The sequence below is a fragment of the Pinus tabuliformis genome, chromosome 7, assembly GCF_031772625.1.
Source record: "Pinus tabuliformis cultivar Carrire ecotype Pingquan chromosome 7, CPIR1, whole genome shotgun sequence".
Classification (NCBI taxonomy): Eukaryota; Viridiplantae; Streptophyta; class Pinopsida; order Pinales; family Pinaceae; genus Pinus; species Pinus tabuliformis.
Genome location: NC_142293.1, coordinates 1,376,295,720 through 1,376,312,540, shown reverse-complemented (window position 1 = coordinate 1,376,312,540; position 16,821 = coordinate 1,376,295,720). Strand labels below are relative to the sequence as shown.

Below are 16,821 nucleotides of genomic sequence, written 5' to 3'. Positions count from 1 at the left end.
ATCTTCGATGAGGCCGCCACCTGTGACTTGGTCCTCTTTTCTTCTTATTAAGACATTGACTCGCAAAATGCCCTATCTTGTGACAGGCAAAAGACTTCACTTTAATAAAGTCCACATCCTTCTTTCCCTTGGAGGTCGTCCCACTACTGTTGGAGCCCTTCTTAGGCTTGCTCTTACCTTTGCCTGCAAGCACCAAGTTCTCATCCCTGCTCTTGCATGTGTCACTTTGTTGAGGTCCCACTCTTATTTCTTCTTGGATAAATTCATCCCACATCTACTCTTAGTTAGGGAGACACTCGCCACAATCCCTTTCACAAAAACATCCCCCTACTTCATAAATCCAGTCAATGTTATGCGCACCAGTCTAGGTCTTGTACAATTTCCCCCACGATTGCAAATTCGTCCCTTATCTAAGATGAGTGAGGTATGAAGCTAGTCCTTCTGCCTTGGCCATCTTGGTGCTCTTCAATTTCTCCTGGAGTACCATCTTTTTGTTTTGGTTGTCACTCCAATAGAGCTTTGTCAGAGAGCTTTGTCAGAGACTCCCACATTTCTCTCGTAGACTTCTTCCCAGAAAGGTGAGGGATTATTGTAGGAATTTACAGGGTAAGTTCCTCAGAAAGAACCCCAAAAGGACACCGCTCACAACCAGATCACAGATCAATACACCAGTATTTTTGACGTGGTTAAAACCCTCAAAGAGGGAAACAGTCCACGGCCTGCGCCAACGTGGCTACTACAGGCAATTTATTAATCAAAGAATGAAAATTTACATAAGCTTCTCTCATGCACGGATTACCCGAACAATGACCCTCCATGCGCTTTAAATAGAACTCATGGACCAATCGGGTGTCAAGCCACGGATCAAGTGTCGGTAATACCGAGGAGAGAGTGAACCGTCGGATCACTACATATCGTGACCGTCGGATTGTAAGTTACAAAATGTACAACGGTAAAGAAACACACTTTACCTAACTCTATACTAGACCAAGTTGAACTTAACTATTTCCTATGTGTCGGAATATCCTAACATCCCCCCTTAAGAACAACTTGGGATAGGATTGAAGGATTTACAAATATGACACAATAGGAGAAGGAAGGAGGCACTAGAGCCTATCCCCCCTTAGTGACAACTTCCTGAACTCCAAGCATATATCGAAGTTTAGTGAACTTCGCCTCTGTGACAGCCTTTGTGAAGATGTCTGCAACCTGATCATCTGTTGAACAATATTGCACTTCAAGAACATGGTCATGAATGAGCTTTCTGATGAAGTGCATGTGTAGTTCAATGTGTTTGCTGCGCTGATGCTGGACTGGATCTTTGCATAGCTGAATGGCACTTTGATTATCACACCAAAGTGTGTTTGGATGCTGCTGCTCAAAGCCAAACTCTGATAGGATCTGACGAAGCCACAAGGCTTCCTTACTAGCTTCCACGGCACCACGATACTCTGCTTCTGCTGACGAAAGAGAAATGGCAGCCTGTTTCTTACAAGCCCATGTAATAGGTCCTGAACCAAGAGTGAAGACATAACCGGTAGTAGACTTCCGATCATCAGGGTCACCAGCCCAATCAGAATCAGTGAAACCGACTAATAGAGGAGCTGCTTTGGCACTGTAATGAATCCCAAACTGTACTGTACCTCGAACATAACGAAGTATTCTTTTAGCTGCTTTCCAATGACTTTCACGGGGGTTTTGCATAAAACGAGCAACAAGGCCAACAGCAAAGGAAAGGTCAGGACGAGTATGGGTTAAATACAAGAGTTTTCCTACAAGTTGACGGTATAAGGTAGCATCAACTTCAGGAGAAGTACAAGAGACTGAAAGTTTGACTCCAGACTGAAAGGGAGAAAGGGCTGGCTTACAGTCTTCCATGTGAAAATGACGAAGAATATCACAAGCATACTTGGACTGGGAAAGGGAAATACCCTCCTTGGATTGCAAGACTTGAAGACCGAGAAAATAGTGTAAGTGTCCTAAGTCTGTCATTTCAAATTTCTTTTTAAGGCTGGACTTCACATGGTTTATAAGGTTGGGATCACTACCAGTAAGAATAAGATCATCAACATAAAGAACAAGGATGATAAGAGAGTTGCCCACTTTCTTGGTGTAGACAGTATTGTCAGAATAACACCTAGAAAAGCCAGATTCTAAAAGAAAGCTATCCATTTTGGCATACCAAGCCCGAGGAGCTTGCTTGAGACCATAAAGAGATTTCTTAAGTCGACATACAAGGCTGGAGTCTGTTTGGATGAAGCCAATGGGTTGTTCCATATAGATTTCTTCATGCAAGTCCCCATGCAAGAAGGCAGATTTAACATCCATCTGATGGACTTCCCATTTTAAAGAGGCAGCAAGGGAAAGAACAAGGCGGATAGAGTTCATTTTGGCAACAGGGGAGAAGGTTTCAGTGTAGTCAATGCCTTCAACCTGTGAAAAGCCCTTAGCAACAAGACGAGCTTTATGTTTATCAACTTTCCCATCTGGTCCATACTTGGTTCTGTAAACCCATTTACATCTAACAAGTTTGCGTCCCTTTGGTAGAGGAACAAGATCCCATGTATCATTTGCCAACAATGAATGATATTCTTCATTCATAGCTGCTTCCCAATGTGGATGGCCTGAAGCTTCTGCAAAAGTGTCAGGATCATGATTTACTGGAGCTTGAGCCAGTAAAGAAGAGGCTCTTTCAAACTGAGAACGTGTACGTCGCTGATCTGTAGGATCACCGGCAAGATCACCTGCTGCATCCCGAGTAGCACGGACCCATCTTGGAAGTTGAGGATCCTGAGAAGGTGGGGGAGGATTGTCATCCTCACTTTCATCATCTGAAGAAGAAATGTTTTCAAAAGTAGAAGAGATAGGAAGAGGTGGCACATCCGCCGGACTAGGCTCGCAGGCCAATTTATTTTCATCAAATTTTACATCTCTTCTAATGATAACATTTTTGGACTTAAATGGAATAAGTCTATAACCTTTTACATCTTCAGAATATCCAACCAAAGTACATTTCTCACTCTTAGGTTCTAAAGCTTTATGCTTTTCATCTGGAATATGGGCCCATGCTTCACTTCCAAAAACACGAAAGTGACTTACATCTGGTTTAATGGAACTCCAAGCTTCTTCTGGAGTGATATTCTTTAGAACCTTAGTAGGAGTGCGATTGATTATATAATTTGCACAATTAATTGCTTCGGCGCAAAAACTAAGACTGAGTCCTTTAGATTGCAGCATACAATTAGCCATTTCCTTTAAGGTGCGATTTTTCCTTTCAGCTACACCATTTTGTTGTGGAGTGTATGGAACAGTATGTTGCATTTGAATTCCATTTTCGGTGCAAAAGTTGATGAATGTGTTTTTAACATATTCTCCACCATTATCAGTTCTTAGCTTAAGAATTTGATGTCCAGATTGTTTTTCAACAAAGGCTTTGAAGGCCAAAAATGTGTTAAATACTTCGCTCTTGAGTTTTAAGAAGTATACCCAAGTGCGTCTGGAGAAATCATCAATGAAAGTTAAGAAATACTTGCAGCCAGAGAATGAAGCAACAGGAAGTGGACCACATAAATCACTGTGCACAAGCTGTAAAGGGGCTGAGGCGTGCCAAGAGGCACGTTTTTCAAAACTGTCCCGATGATGTTTTCCGAGTACACATCCGGAACAAACACCATCTCTGCAAGATACCATAGGAAGACCTGTCACCATATTTTCTTTACATAGATGCTGAAGGGAGCGATAGTTTAAGTGACCAAATCGCTCATGCCAAAGTTTGCTCACTTCATCATTATGAGCAACAAATACTGAGGGAAGATTTGATGACCCAAAGTTGTGAAACTTATACAACCTTGTGGAATCATCAGCAATACCAGTAGCTAGAATCTGTTTAGAATCTCTTAGATCCTTGATTACAACATCATGAGGTGAAAATTCAACAATTTTACCTTCACCTGAATGAGTTATCTGATATACAGATAGAAGGTTGCAGGATAAGGTTGGAACACATAATACATCATTAAACTGACCATTGTCTAGATGAACAGTTCCAGTCCCTACAACATTAAGAGATCTATCATCACCAACATATATATTTTTGGTGTTACAATCATTTAAAGAAGAAAACATGGCTTTGTTTTTGGCCATGTGATAAGAGGCTCCAGAATCAATGAGCCACTCATGAGAATGAGAAGAAGAAGATACATTTAATGCATAACCAGACTGAGATGATTGACAACGACATGCAGAAAGTGCTATTCCTGAAGATGAAGTTGAAGTTGAAGTTGAAGAATGCTCCACATGGATGTTATGTTTCTTCATTGCGGCTTCCAAGGCTTCCATCTTCTTAAAGCATTTAGATTCTAAGTGGCCATCTCGATTACAAAAGTTACAATGTCTATCAGTCTTCTTCCATTTGTTTTTATTGGTCTTATCATTTTGCTGAAATGATCTTTCATTTTGAGGCTGAGTTTGCTTAGGACCCTTGTTTGGTTTAGGACCATTCTTTTTAGGATATGACTTCTTAGGATTCTTTGAATTTGGTTGCTGCTGGGCGGCTAACGCTTTCTTGGAAGAGTTTCCAAGATTAAGAAGACCAAGGTGTAAGAGTTTTTCTTGTTCTCTTATTAAAGAATCACAAAAAGAGTCAAAGGAAGGGGCCTTGTAGTCTTTTCCTTGACAAATGAAAGCTTCCCTTGTAGAATGGAAGGTGGAAACAAATACAGAGTAGGCTGGTCCCAACTTAGTAAGGATGGAATAAATAAGGTTACTATCTTCTTTCTTAACCTTAACACCTTCCAAGAGATATCTAAGGGTCTTGAATTTGGACAAGAAATCTTCAATGCAAGAAAAATTATTAGGATCCAATGTAAGCAACTCATTTTCAAGTTGATGGGCTCTAATTTCATTTTTAATCCCAAAAACTTTAGTGATTTGTTCCAATGCTTCATGAGGAGTATCAAGTTCTGCAATATGGAATCTAAGATCAGGAGAAATAGACATCCCTATCAAACCACGTGCTTGATCTTGTCTATTTTCCCATTTTGCAGCCTTGTCTTCATCTTTTGGTTTCTTCTCTTGGCCTGTGGCTATTCTGTAGAGACCTTTACTTCTAAGTAAATCTTCCATGTAGGATATCCATTGGAAGTAGTTAGTGCTGTCAAGAATGACTTGGCATGGACTTTCCATTTTTTTTAAAAACTGAAGCTGAAGATGCTGAAAGTAAGTGTTCCAATGGATAGATCTCGAAAAATTAGGTTGTTTTAAAAAAAACGGCTCTGAAAAAGGCTTCCGGATGAAGAAGTTATGGCTTTTTGAAAAAAATTTGTTGAAGTTGCCGACAAAGTGCGCGAATGTGCGGGAATGAAAAAATCCGCCCCCACAAAATGGAGACTTGAACCCAAGACCTCTACTCTCTTAAAATAGCTTTGAACCAATTGATCTATACAAAAAATTTGAGAGAGAGAGAGAGAGAGAGAGGGGGGGGCCTTGGTTTGCGTGCTTGCCTTGAGAAAGCTCTTTTTCCCTACAAAACACAAAACACAAAACCCAACACGGACATGCAAAGAAAACGAACCTTATGGCTCGAAGTAGCTTTAGCCAAAAAACTAGATATTTTCAAAAATGAACCTTGCGGCTCAAAGTTAGCTTTGGTCGGAAACTAAATATTTTTCTCAATGTTTCTAATTTTCCGAGATCACCCTAAGGCGCAGGGAAAACTTGAAAAGAGCATACGCATGAGAAAAATCCTTCCTTTCTGTTTCTGATTTGCCCAGATCGCACAGAGTCACAGGGCAAAGAGCATACGCAGAAATGAAAGGTATAGATCCGGTTAGAAAAAAAAGCTAAATAAACCGAAACCGAAATAAGCAGAGAAAAAATAACAGTAAACTGCAAATAAAGACTGTATACCTCCAGATCTTAAAAATGACGCAGCTAGGGCTACCGGAAACCTTTTCGCGTGAAACGAAAGGGGTTCCTCACTGGAACAGATGCTCCGAACACAACAGAGCAGTCCTCTCGGCCCGAAAGCAGTCAGAAACAGCAGATCTAGGAAACGGCAGTCGGATGCAGTTCTACCGGCTTCAGATTTGGATCACCAACGGACGCGGCCCTCAAATAGCTCTGATACCATGTAGGAATTTACAGGGTAAGTTCCTCAGAAAGAACACCAAAAGGACACCGCTCACAACCAGATCACAGATCAATACACCAGTATTTTTGACGTGGTTAAAACCCTCAAAGAGGGAAACAGTCCACGGCCTGCGCCAACGTGGCTACTACAGGCAATTTATTAATCAAAGAATGAAAATTTACATAAGCTTCTCTCATGCACGGATTACCCGAACAATGACCCTCCATGCGCTTTAAATAGAACTCATGGACCAATCGGGTGTCAAGCCACGGATCAAGTGTCGGTAATACCGAGGAGAGAGTGAACCGTCGGATCACTACATATCGTGACCATCGGATTGTAAGTTACAAAATGTACAACGGTAAAGAAACACACTTTACCTAACTCTATACCTAACTCTATGCTAGACCAAGTTGAACTTAACTATTTCCTATGTGTCGGAATATCCTAACAATTATGTGGTCCTTCACCCCATCCAAGATGATGCGCCTAGCATTCACATCTTGCTTCTTGTACACAAAAAGCTATGTTGGATCAACCAGGGGATGTTGAACCTAGTCAACGAGATCCCAAATCTCGTTCTCCTCCAACACGACAGCAATGCACTCTCTCCAGGTTGTGAAGTTCGATGCACCCTCTAGCCTGTCCTCAAAGTGCAACCTTGTGGCCATTACTGGAAATCTTTGCTTCACTCAACCTCTGCACTATACAACCACAAGTTGACCTCTGAACACTATGTCAAATATGTTCCTTGCTCTTTAAGGACGCTCTGATACGATGTAAAATTCCCTAAGCCAAGCGCAAGAATTAGTTCCCAACAAATTTTATGCTCATAAATAAATTGCAACAACCAATAAATTCTGATTTGTAAACTAACCACTATTGGGCTCTTCACATCCAAAATGCACAACAAAAGCAATAGCAACAACAATCACACAAATGATAGCGTTTACCTAGAAACCCACAAAAGGAAAAACCAGGAATGAGTTTATTCTTATTGGAAGATTTGGAATCTTTTTACAAAATTACAATGCTTCACAAGTAGAAACTCCCACAAAAAATACCCAATCGTATCGCCTCACCAAACCTAATTGAAATTGTACCCTGTGCAATGCCTACATCACCTTACGTGTGGCCTATGTCACCAAGCGTGCATGCCTGTGTCGCTGCTCATATAGCCCTGCCACTGCGTCGAACTATACAACCCTATTTCACTTGGCTTCGTTGTTGATACTTTTCCCTGCAAATCCCTTCGTCTTCCACCAAAAAGTCATTCTCTCTCTCGACATATCGAACTACTCTCTCAAGCTCCAATTCGTCCCCTTTAAATGTTGTGCCTTCACCTCATGGACATAACTTATATCAAACTCCCTTAAGCCTCCTAATCCAAACCCTAGTGCTCCAAAGAGATAGAGGGTCAGGATCATTTCTCATCTCACCTCTTAAGATCAATGGCTCAGACTAGATCTAGGTCACTTAAATTAGTTACCTCCATAACCTTAGACTTTAGCCCAATAAGTCAACAAGTGAATATAACACATCAAATGTACTTTTCATAAGTTAAAACCTAGGAAGGAGAGTAATAGTCACTTCCACTTAAGCAAGCATTCATAAGGTTGATAGAAGTTCTCCACAAGCTAAGGCACCAAGCTAATGAAGCATACTTCCTAAGCTACCATAGTTCAACGAGGAGGAGGAGGTGACACCACCTAACATGGTCACCAATAGAGGACGTAGTCTACCTCCTCCCACTTCTTCTAGAGGACATCAAAGTCCAATGCCAGCCCAAGGGACTTCTTCATCTAGAGGAAAAGCCATTGCTTTTTCTCGTAGAAGGGGTAGAGGAAATCATTAGTTAGTAGTTTACATATCTAATTTCATTGTATATGATTCATGATGATGAGATACATTTATTATATCTTTTGTCGATATTTTGAGGCTAAGTTAGGAGTCAGGATTCAGGACATGATTCACTGTTATGTGTGATGTAGCCCTAGGCATCTTATACATCTTATATATTAGATTTATTTTCATATTTATGTGTCAATGCATTTATTTTATGTTGTGAATGCTTTAGAGGCTAAAAAAAATTGAAAGAATAATGAATAGTTTTGTATTTTTTTTTAATTTTGCAATGTTTATCGATATTGATTTTTTCCCGATTTTTAAGATTTTTTTCATATTTTGGACCCTCACTGATAGTATCTCGATGTTGATGTTTGCAACACTATCATACGCAACTACTACATGCGAAAGGAAAGAAATGCAAATAAAATAGAAAAAGACAATACGAATGAGAGTCTAAGAATGTCCCCTAAAGAATGTTGGGACTAGGTGGCCCCTAGTACAGATAATTTAAGGGGAATCCATGTGCTACCAATAGGACCTCCCCCAATATTTGAGGCCAAAGAGAGGAATATAGTCATGGGTACCTATCTGCTCAATCTTGACTAGGAGGTGGTCACATATCAAATCCCACTAGAGCAGTTATGTCTCAACAACAATGTGGGAGTGGGCTATCTCTTGACAGAATGAGAGAGTAGGCATTGCCTCACTAACCTATTGCCCTCTATGTCGATGTTTGAAGCATATACAAGGTGTTTGGCTCTTCCAATTCTTGAGATGAGTTGGAAGAAATGAGTAATCAACCTAGTAAGTTTGAGCTTCATTAAATTACATAAACTTTGTCAATTTAGAGTAACTGCAGTACCAAAGAAGATAGCAAGAGCCTCTTAAAACTCAATATAAATAGTGAAAACTCTCTCAAATCTCAGAATATACATCACATATAAAAATAAAATGCTCCTCCGTCTCAACCTTTTCTAGGTGACAAAGCTAACATATCTGTCCATTCATGGGATGTGGTGATCAAACCCCACATGTAGCTGATGAGAACAAACCCTCAACTAGCCAAGGGGGTTCTCAAGACATGTGACCAATGACAATGAATCATTGTTGAATGTAGTTGGGATGGATAATGAGGTAACCTAAATTGTAAAAGAATGCTCAAAGTAGAGGGCCATCTTAGGGCCTGTTACCCACCAAAGTGGGTAACACCCAGGAGAAAAAATCTCTCCTCATTCGCCAACTAGCCAGTTAACAACCCTATGACGATCCATGGATAGCTTTACTTCATAGTTCTCAACCTATGCTCTGACCAGTGCTCTCCCCTATTTAGCATACTTCTTGAAGGAAGGTGGGTCACCTATCAGAAGGTACATTAACCATTTCTGCAATCATATGCTTTCATTTAATGTTTGGGGCATACTAATATGGATCATAGGCCAAGCTGAATGATTGATCGCTCTTGATTGTACCATTGTTTCCATACTTCACTTGGGAGATTATCCTTTGCCATAGTCCAATGTGATCTCCCTTGAGGCCCTTTTTCTTCCACTGTTAGGAGGGGCGCTAATAGGAGGCAATGATTGATACAACGTGCCCAAGGTAATCCTTACTTACCACCTTCCATACTTCTTGAAGGAAGGTGAGCCATCTATCAGAAGGTGCACTAACCATTTATGTAATCATGTGCTTTCATATAATGTTTGGGGCATACTAATATCGATCATAGGCCAAGCTACATGATTGACTGCTCTTGATTGTACCCATGTCTCCATACCTCACCTGAGAGACTATCCTTTGCCCTAGTCTAGTGTGATCTCCTTCGCAACCCTTTTTCTTCCAATGTCAGGAGGGGCACTAATAGGGGGCAATGATTGATACAATGTGCCCAAGGTGCACTAATCATTTGTGTAATCATGTGGTTTCATTTAATGTTTGGGGCATACTAATATGGATCATAAACCAAGTTGAATGATTGAATGCTCTTGATTGTACCCTTGTTTCCATACTTCACCTTGGATATATCCTTTGCCCTAGCCTAGTGTGATCTCCCCTACAACCCTTTTTCTTCCACTAAGGGGAGGGGCATTAATAGGAGTCAATGATTGATACAACGTCCCTAAGGTAATCCTTACCACCTTCCATGTTTCCCTTATATCCACCTCCATCCTTTAGGTTGTGGGAAAATTTCAACGTCTATTGCAACAACTGGAAATTATTCTCCTAATTGTTAATTAATTTAACAATTTATTTGCCCACACAAACAATGAATAATTCTCTACTACAATTTTCACCAAATTAAACTTTGTGGAAGATAAACTGGAAACTGAGAAATATTCTAGCACACACACATCAAAATTAACACAGTTATATTTGGACTAAAGTCCCTGGAAAAACCCAACTTGGGAAAACCAGTGCAGCAGCTGAGGGTTTTATATTATTATGCAACAATGAGAAATTCTAATGGAAGGGCCTTAATTGAAATTATGAGTACAATAGATAGTGTATAATCCAACTAGGGCATCATACATCTGCTTTGAAGATTCAAGACTTGAAACATAAGGAATCAAGTGATCTTTGATAGAGTCCACAATGATGCTCATAGTTGTGATGTCATCCTTCTCATATTTTCTTTTTCCTTCATTATCTAAGGGTTCAGTGACCTTGCCTTTCACAATACCCAAGAGATCATTCTTTGCAAGAATAAGGTCAATCCTTGTCTTCCAAGCCCTGAAATTTGTAGCTCCTTCCAATTTGTTCTCAAACTTCATAGAGGAACCCATGATCATAGATAAGTAAATAGATTGTAGATATAGGTCTTCTTCAAGAGTGATCTTTTACCAAAAGCTTCTTCAAGAGTGATCTCAATGTCCTTTCCGTCACCAAAGCTCTGAACCCATGTTGACTTTTCAAGTGAAAATGATACTAGAACAAATTTCTAAAATGTTGATAATTACTTCTAATGATGTAGATCTTCTTTTAACAATTCCAGTTTATCATTAATCAATTACACATCAAAAATTCAACCATAAAAGCACAAGGACGATAGAGATCTCAATGCATAAAGAGAGCACAAGATTTATCGTGGGAAAACCCACTTGGGGGAAAAACCCAACAACCTTTCCTTAGAGAAATTCTTCAATTCAACAAGAGATACACCTAATGTAGCTAGTCAATTATGAGGTCAAACTGGCCAACAATGCTATGGTCAAACCTGGTCAGGTAGCCCTCTTGTCAGGTCAAACTTTTTCCCTTCAACTTCGGCCCTCTCTGATATGCCTAGACTAAATTTCAGCCTCCCGAAATATACCCAAAAACTCGGCCCTTCTGCCCAGAACAATATGCCCAAAACTTCAGTGCTACACTACTAATTTATCTTGACCTATAGATTCGTCCTGCACTACAAATTCATCCTACACATTTTCACTGACATGCCCAAAATATTACTTGTCTTGTGTGAAGTCGAATGGTACCTTGTGGAGGAGGTCAAATGCTCTATATATAGTGTTCTACCAGTTCAAATGGGTGTGACTCTTCACTGGGGCCGACTTCACTTGAGGTAGAGTCGACTTGACAAGTTTGGAACCAAAAATTCAAAATTCAAATTTCTAAATTTTCTCTTTTGAATCTGGCATGAAGAACATGTCTTACAAATTCATTATGTATTTCAAGGGCTAAAATACAAATTATGAAGACTAACCATAGCTACAAAATCCAACACTGGGGATAACATCCAACCACAAGAAAGTAGGAGAAACGTCGCTAAGGTGACATTGGTGGTTAATCTCTTTGTTGCCATAAAACCTAGATTGCCTAATGAGGTTTTGCACTAGGCCTACTAGATTTTGCAGTAACAAGGTAGAGGTTGGGAAAGGAAATCCAAGTAGCCTAAATAAACCAACGTCATATATCCTATTTAATCACCTTGTTTGCATTTGAATTTGAAACTTGAAAGTGTCTTTTGAATCTTGTGCCTCAAGAATGATAGGAAGTCACTTAAACTACTCAATGTATTATTAGATCATTTGAATAGATTATTGTCATAGTTGGAAAGTATCGGCAAGCAAGGCATCTTTGTTATAGGGTAGGTAGAACCTCTTCCACATGACAATATTGTGATCCTTCTATTCACTACTACATTATTGATTTGTGTGGGACAACACTTGGGTATGGGACTACCACTGGTTAAGTGTACTTCATGATGAAATTTCAGATATCAAAAAACTTATAGAAAAAGTTGCAAAATCGAGACGAAATTTGAGCAATCAAGAGAGGAGAAGCAATAGAAATCTGCAAAATAGCTTCTAGAAAGTCACCTCATGTATAACACTCAAAATTTCTTGGTGCAAAATCTTTGGGTGAGAATTAATAACAATCCTAGTAGAACCAAAAATACAGAATTTGAATGGGAATTTAGAATAAGAGGAGCTCCACAGTTTCAGAACTCTAAGGCCTAATCAAACACTCCAACACCAAAATGATATGTCCATGGAGTGAAAGCCAGCAAAAGAAAAGAACTCATTCACAAGAATGTAAAGAAGGATGCAAGAGACAGGTAGTTGCAATTGTACACATTTTATAACCTGTAAGCCGTTAGATATTTATAAGAGTGCACAGAGTCCAAAATGGGAAAGTCGAGTAATCATTGGAGTGATCGATGACGTAATTAGTGGAGTGATTGATGGAGTAATTAGTGAAATGATTCATTGCTCTATGTCTCCTTAAGTTGGGAGCTAAAAAAGGAAACGTACACCATACTATATAATCCACTTGTCAAATACAGAATCTCACCACTTTCAACTTCAAGCCAAAGAAAAGGTAACTAACTAGCACTATAGTTAATAAAACTAATTTATCTATATCAAATAAATTATAATATGAAAAATGGAACAAAGAGAAGTTAGATGGAGAAAAAACACTATATCCTATAGATTAAGAAGTTCGTCACATAATTGAAAGAGGGTGACAAAGAGGAAAAAACCAAATCATATCCACCCAAGTTCAGATAAAGGTCAAAATCTCACTCTGTTTCGTCGAACATATCGTAAAGCTTCAATAAAGCGACCATCTTGAAGTAGCAATGACACATATTCGCTATGACATGAGAGTTGCCTCAACATGTCGATACCCAGCTTACGAGTCGGTATGTGAGAAGAGCCAATTTCCAAAAGCTCCATTGCAACCTCCTTTGATGGCTCCACAATCTGCACATAGAACACAAAATTTCATATCTGTTGCAATGTTGCATTCAGTACTATGCATATTAAAAAGAAAATTGAATTTTCCAAATTTAATAACAAATAGTTTCTTGGAATTTAATTGCTAGAAAGAAGTATCTTCATGTCCATTAACAACCAAAAGGTCAACGGGCTGATATGCATGTTAAAAATGATGTTCATCAAACATCTGCAATACAAATAAACAGAGAATCCAAACACTATCAATCCAAGTACAAGAAACATAATTCCAGTAAATCTGACCACCATATACAGCATTAACAATAAGGCCACTAAAGCATGGAAAACATTTATCATGTCCTTCGTACTACAACATTTAGTAGTCCACTGTATCTAACGTATTTAGAATTTTCTAATCAACACACATATATAATTCCATCATTCAAGCAATCAGTACTACCAAAGGAAAATTTTAGGTGAACCTTTTGTCCAATAAATCATTGATTAATATTCTACAGTTCCATTTTCCTCTTTGACTGACCTCAAATTGTGTTTTAAGTGTTAACAGAGGTCCCCAGGGTATTATTAATATTAACCATCTGAAATCCTTGAAAAAATTAGCACAAGAAATTGATGGATGTAACTTTTTATTTCCACTTCCATATACCTTGTAAATTTTATGGCTGAATACAAAACTTGTCATATGTTACAAAAGTGAGGGAGAGATTGAGCATTCACAAAATTTCAATCCCACAAAAAGTCAAACCACAAAGGACATGGGCAATAACATTTAATTAGGTACAAAAAGGCCACACAAGTATGGAGATCATATGAACCCAACCTTGCCAGAAAAGTATATCTATCACAATTTTTAAAGAATTGAACTTATTCCATGAGTATTGACATCAAATGAATTTAGCCTTGTCAGAAAAGTATACGGAAAACAATTTCTAAAGATGTTAACTCGTTATCAAAAACTATAAACAATCCCTAGGTCACTCATATGCCTATATAGTCTCTTAGGACATTTAAAACAAAAAAAGGCCAACAGTAATGGCTCTTAGTCCATCCGACCTCAAAATAAAGGATATTTTACAATTTCCATGTGTTAAACTACTCATTGGTACTATTAAAAATGATTTCTAGTAACTTATTTATGGCTTATTGAATGCATCTTTACCAGTGTGGTCTTTCAAGTGGCAAAAAAAGTTTCATGAAAATTTTCTTTAAATATATTTACTTAGTCTCCCGCTATTTATAATCGCACTCATCCATTTTGTGTCTTCATCACACTGTTATAACCACCTAAATTTAATTGATTCACAAAATTAAGAAATATAGACAACATTTTATGTTAGTAAGGTGCAACATTTCCTGATTCAAATTCAACATACAGATCCCTCCATTAATGACATAATGAATCACCACTGGATAGAAACTTGGAATTTACCAGCCGATTATTCTGGTCAGGGCAAAGACATGTTTTTATTAATTAAAACCCAAATCTATAATAATCACATATTAAACAACAACAAAAAACCCACGAAACCTTGGGGTTTGTACGTGGGTACAATTGTACACTTAAGATATGATCATTAAACACAAATGCTTTGTGAATACAAATGACTTTGTCACTGTTAATCAATGTTGTCATTGATGTCAATATGGCATTGGCCGAGATGGAAAATATTCTTGAGATGCCTAATGAATATCATGAAACCCTAAAATGAGATGATAAAATTGAAGACAATAGATACCCGGTTCCAGATGATGATGTCATAACTCTTGTTTGATAAGAATGTCATCAATTAATATGTCAATTCACTAATGAAGAAGTCTTAAGAAGTGTTAAGTGCCAAGTATTTAGAAGCCCTTGATGGCATATGGAGGACTACATTTGATGATGTCATACTCTCGATGAATGACCACAATTGATGATGGCACTTGATGAGGTCTTGATAACATGGTTGGAGATCATTTGATGGTTGGAAGACTATTCTGGAGTTCTCATAATGATGTTGCACTATGTCTGCACTAGTATATGATAACATTGTTGATGCGTCATGCTACATGGATGTTGCACTCCTACATAATGACTCTATGATCCTATGATGACATTGATAACAATGAAGAAGCCAAAGAATGAAGAAGCCACGCTGTCCCAAACTTTTTATGCATAAAATTTAAGGACAGTCACAAAGAAAAATTATTTTGGACACCTTGGAGGCATCATTTCAAAATGGATCCTATACCGTCTTAAACATGATTTTTTCCTCTTTCTAACGAGCCTTTATTTGCCCCGAAACTCCCAATAGTTTGTGAGATATTGAATTTTTAAGGTAAGGAAATTATTCCTAGCAGTGAGCTGACCTACACTCAGTCATACAGGTCGGCCTCACTTCAAATAGACGTGTCCCTTTAGATATAAACGAAATCACTATATATATAAACCTAAATTCATCCATTCAAGCTCAGATTTTTTGGTGGAGACAAGACAAGAGGTAGAGAAGAAGCCACAACCTAGAAAAGCAAGGAAGACAAGTTTGTGGAATTGTTCTTGGGTTAAATAGTCTCCCACAGGTTCAAGCTAGGAGCAGAGAAGTTGCCATAGTTGTCGTGGTCGAAGTTGTCGTAGTTGTCGTGGTCGAAATTGTTGTAGTTGTCGTGGTTGAAGTTGTTGTAGTTGTCGTGCTCGCAGCGGTCGTAATTGAAGCTATCGTAGTTGTCGTGGTCGAAGTTGTCGCAATTGTCATAGTTGAAGCTGCCGCAGTTGCCGTGGTTGAAGCTGCCATAGTTGTCGTGGTTGAAGCTACTGTGGTCGAATTTTGTCATGGTTGAAGTTGTCATGGTCGACATTGTCGTAGTTGTCGTGGTCGAAGTGTTGATTTATTGGGATTGGACAAATAGAGCTTGTTGAAGTCTTCTCTTGAGAACAGAATAGGGCAGAGTTGGAGAACTTTGTGAAGCAACATATTGAAGATTTGTGGAGATCATTGAAGACCATGATGCATTGAAGCCATAATGAGGTAACCTTGGAGATTTTGTTTGGGTGACATGAAGAGTAGTGGCGATACCTTCTAAGAAGACAAGGTTGTCATTGATGACATGACGTGGAGACTAAGGGAAGGCATAGTTGAAGATTGACAAGGCTTGTTGAAGAAGACATTGGGAGCCGTGAAGTATAACCAAATACATCTTGATGAAGTAAAGTAAGGGTTGGAGCCCAAGAGGTTGGAGCCTCGAAAAGACAAGGTTGGTGCCTTGGAGGATAGGGTTGGAGCCCTAGAGGATCGGAGTCCTCAAGAAACCAGGTCGAAACCTGAACCAGATATAGGGTTGGAGCCCTTGAAGTTGGTGCCTCAAAATTGACAAGGTTGGAGCCTTGGAAGTCCAAGTCGGTGCTTGGAAAATACAGGTTGGAGTCTGAGATATTGAAGATCGGTGTCTTCATCTAGGGTTGGAGCCCTACATATATTGTACTTGATTTATTGTAAAGAAGAAATTAATAAAAGAATTTATTCTTCTTTTTCATTTTGTGTTCTAAATATAAGTGATCTAACTGGTAAAAGTAATAATTGAAAAGAAATATCAATTCACCCCTCCTCTCAGTATTTCCAACAATTGGTATCAGAGCCAATACCTTCACTCAAAGCTTAACAGCTTGAAGGT

At 38.8% G+C, this 16,821-nt stretch overlaps 1 protein-coding gene across 7 annotated transcripts in view; it reads right to left on the bottom strand.

The window, feature by feature from the left end:
• Positions 1-16,821, bottom strand: part of LOC149252752 (C18orf8) — a 354,515-nt gene that overhangs the window by 45,512 nt on the left and 292,182 nt on the right. For all 7 annotated transcript variants that reach the window (XM_089459794.1, XM_089459792.1, XM_089459791.1 and 4 more), the window contains one exon: positions 13,000-13,179. In XM_089459794.1, coding sequence (XP_089315920.1) covers positions 13,000-13,179 — 180 coding nt within the window. The remainder of the gene's footprint in view (positions 1-12,999; positions 13,180-16,821) is intronic.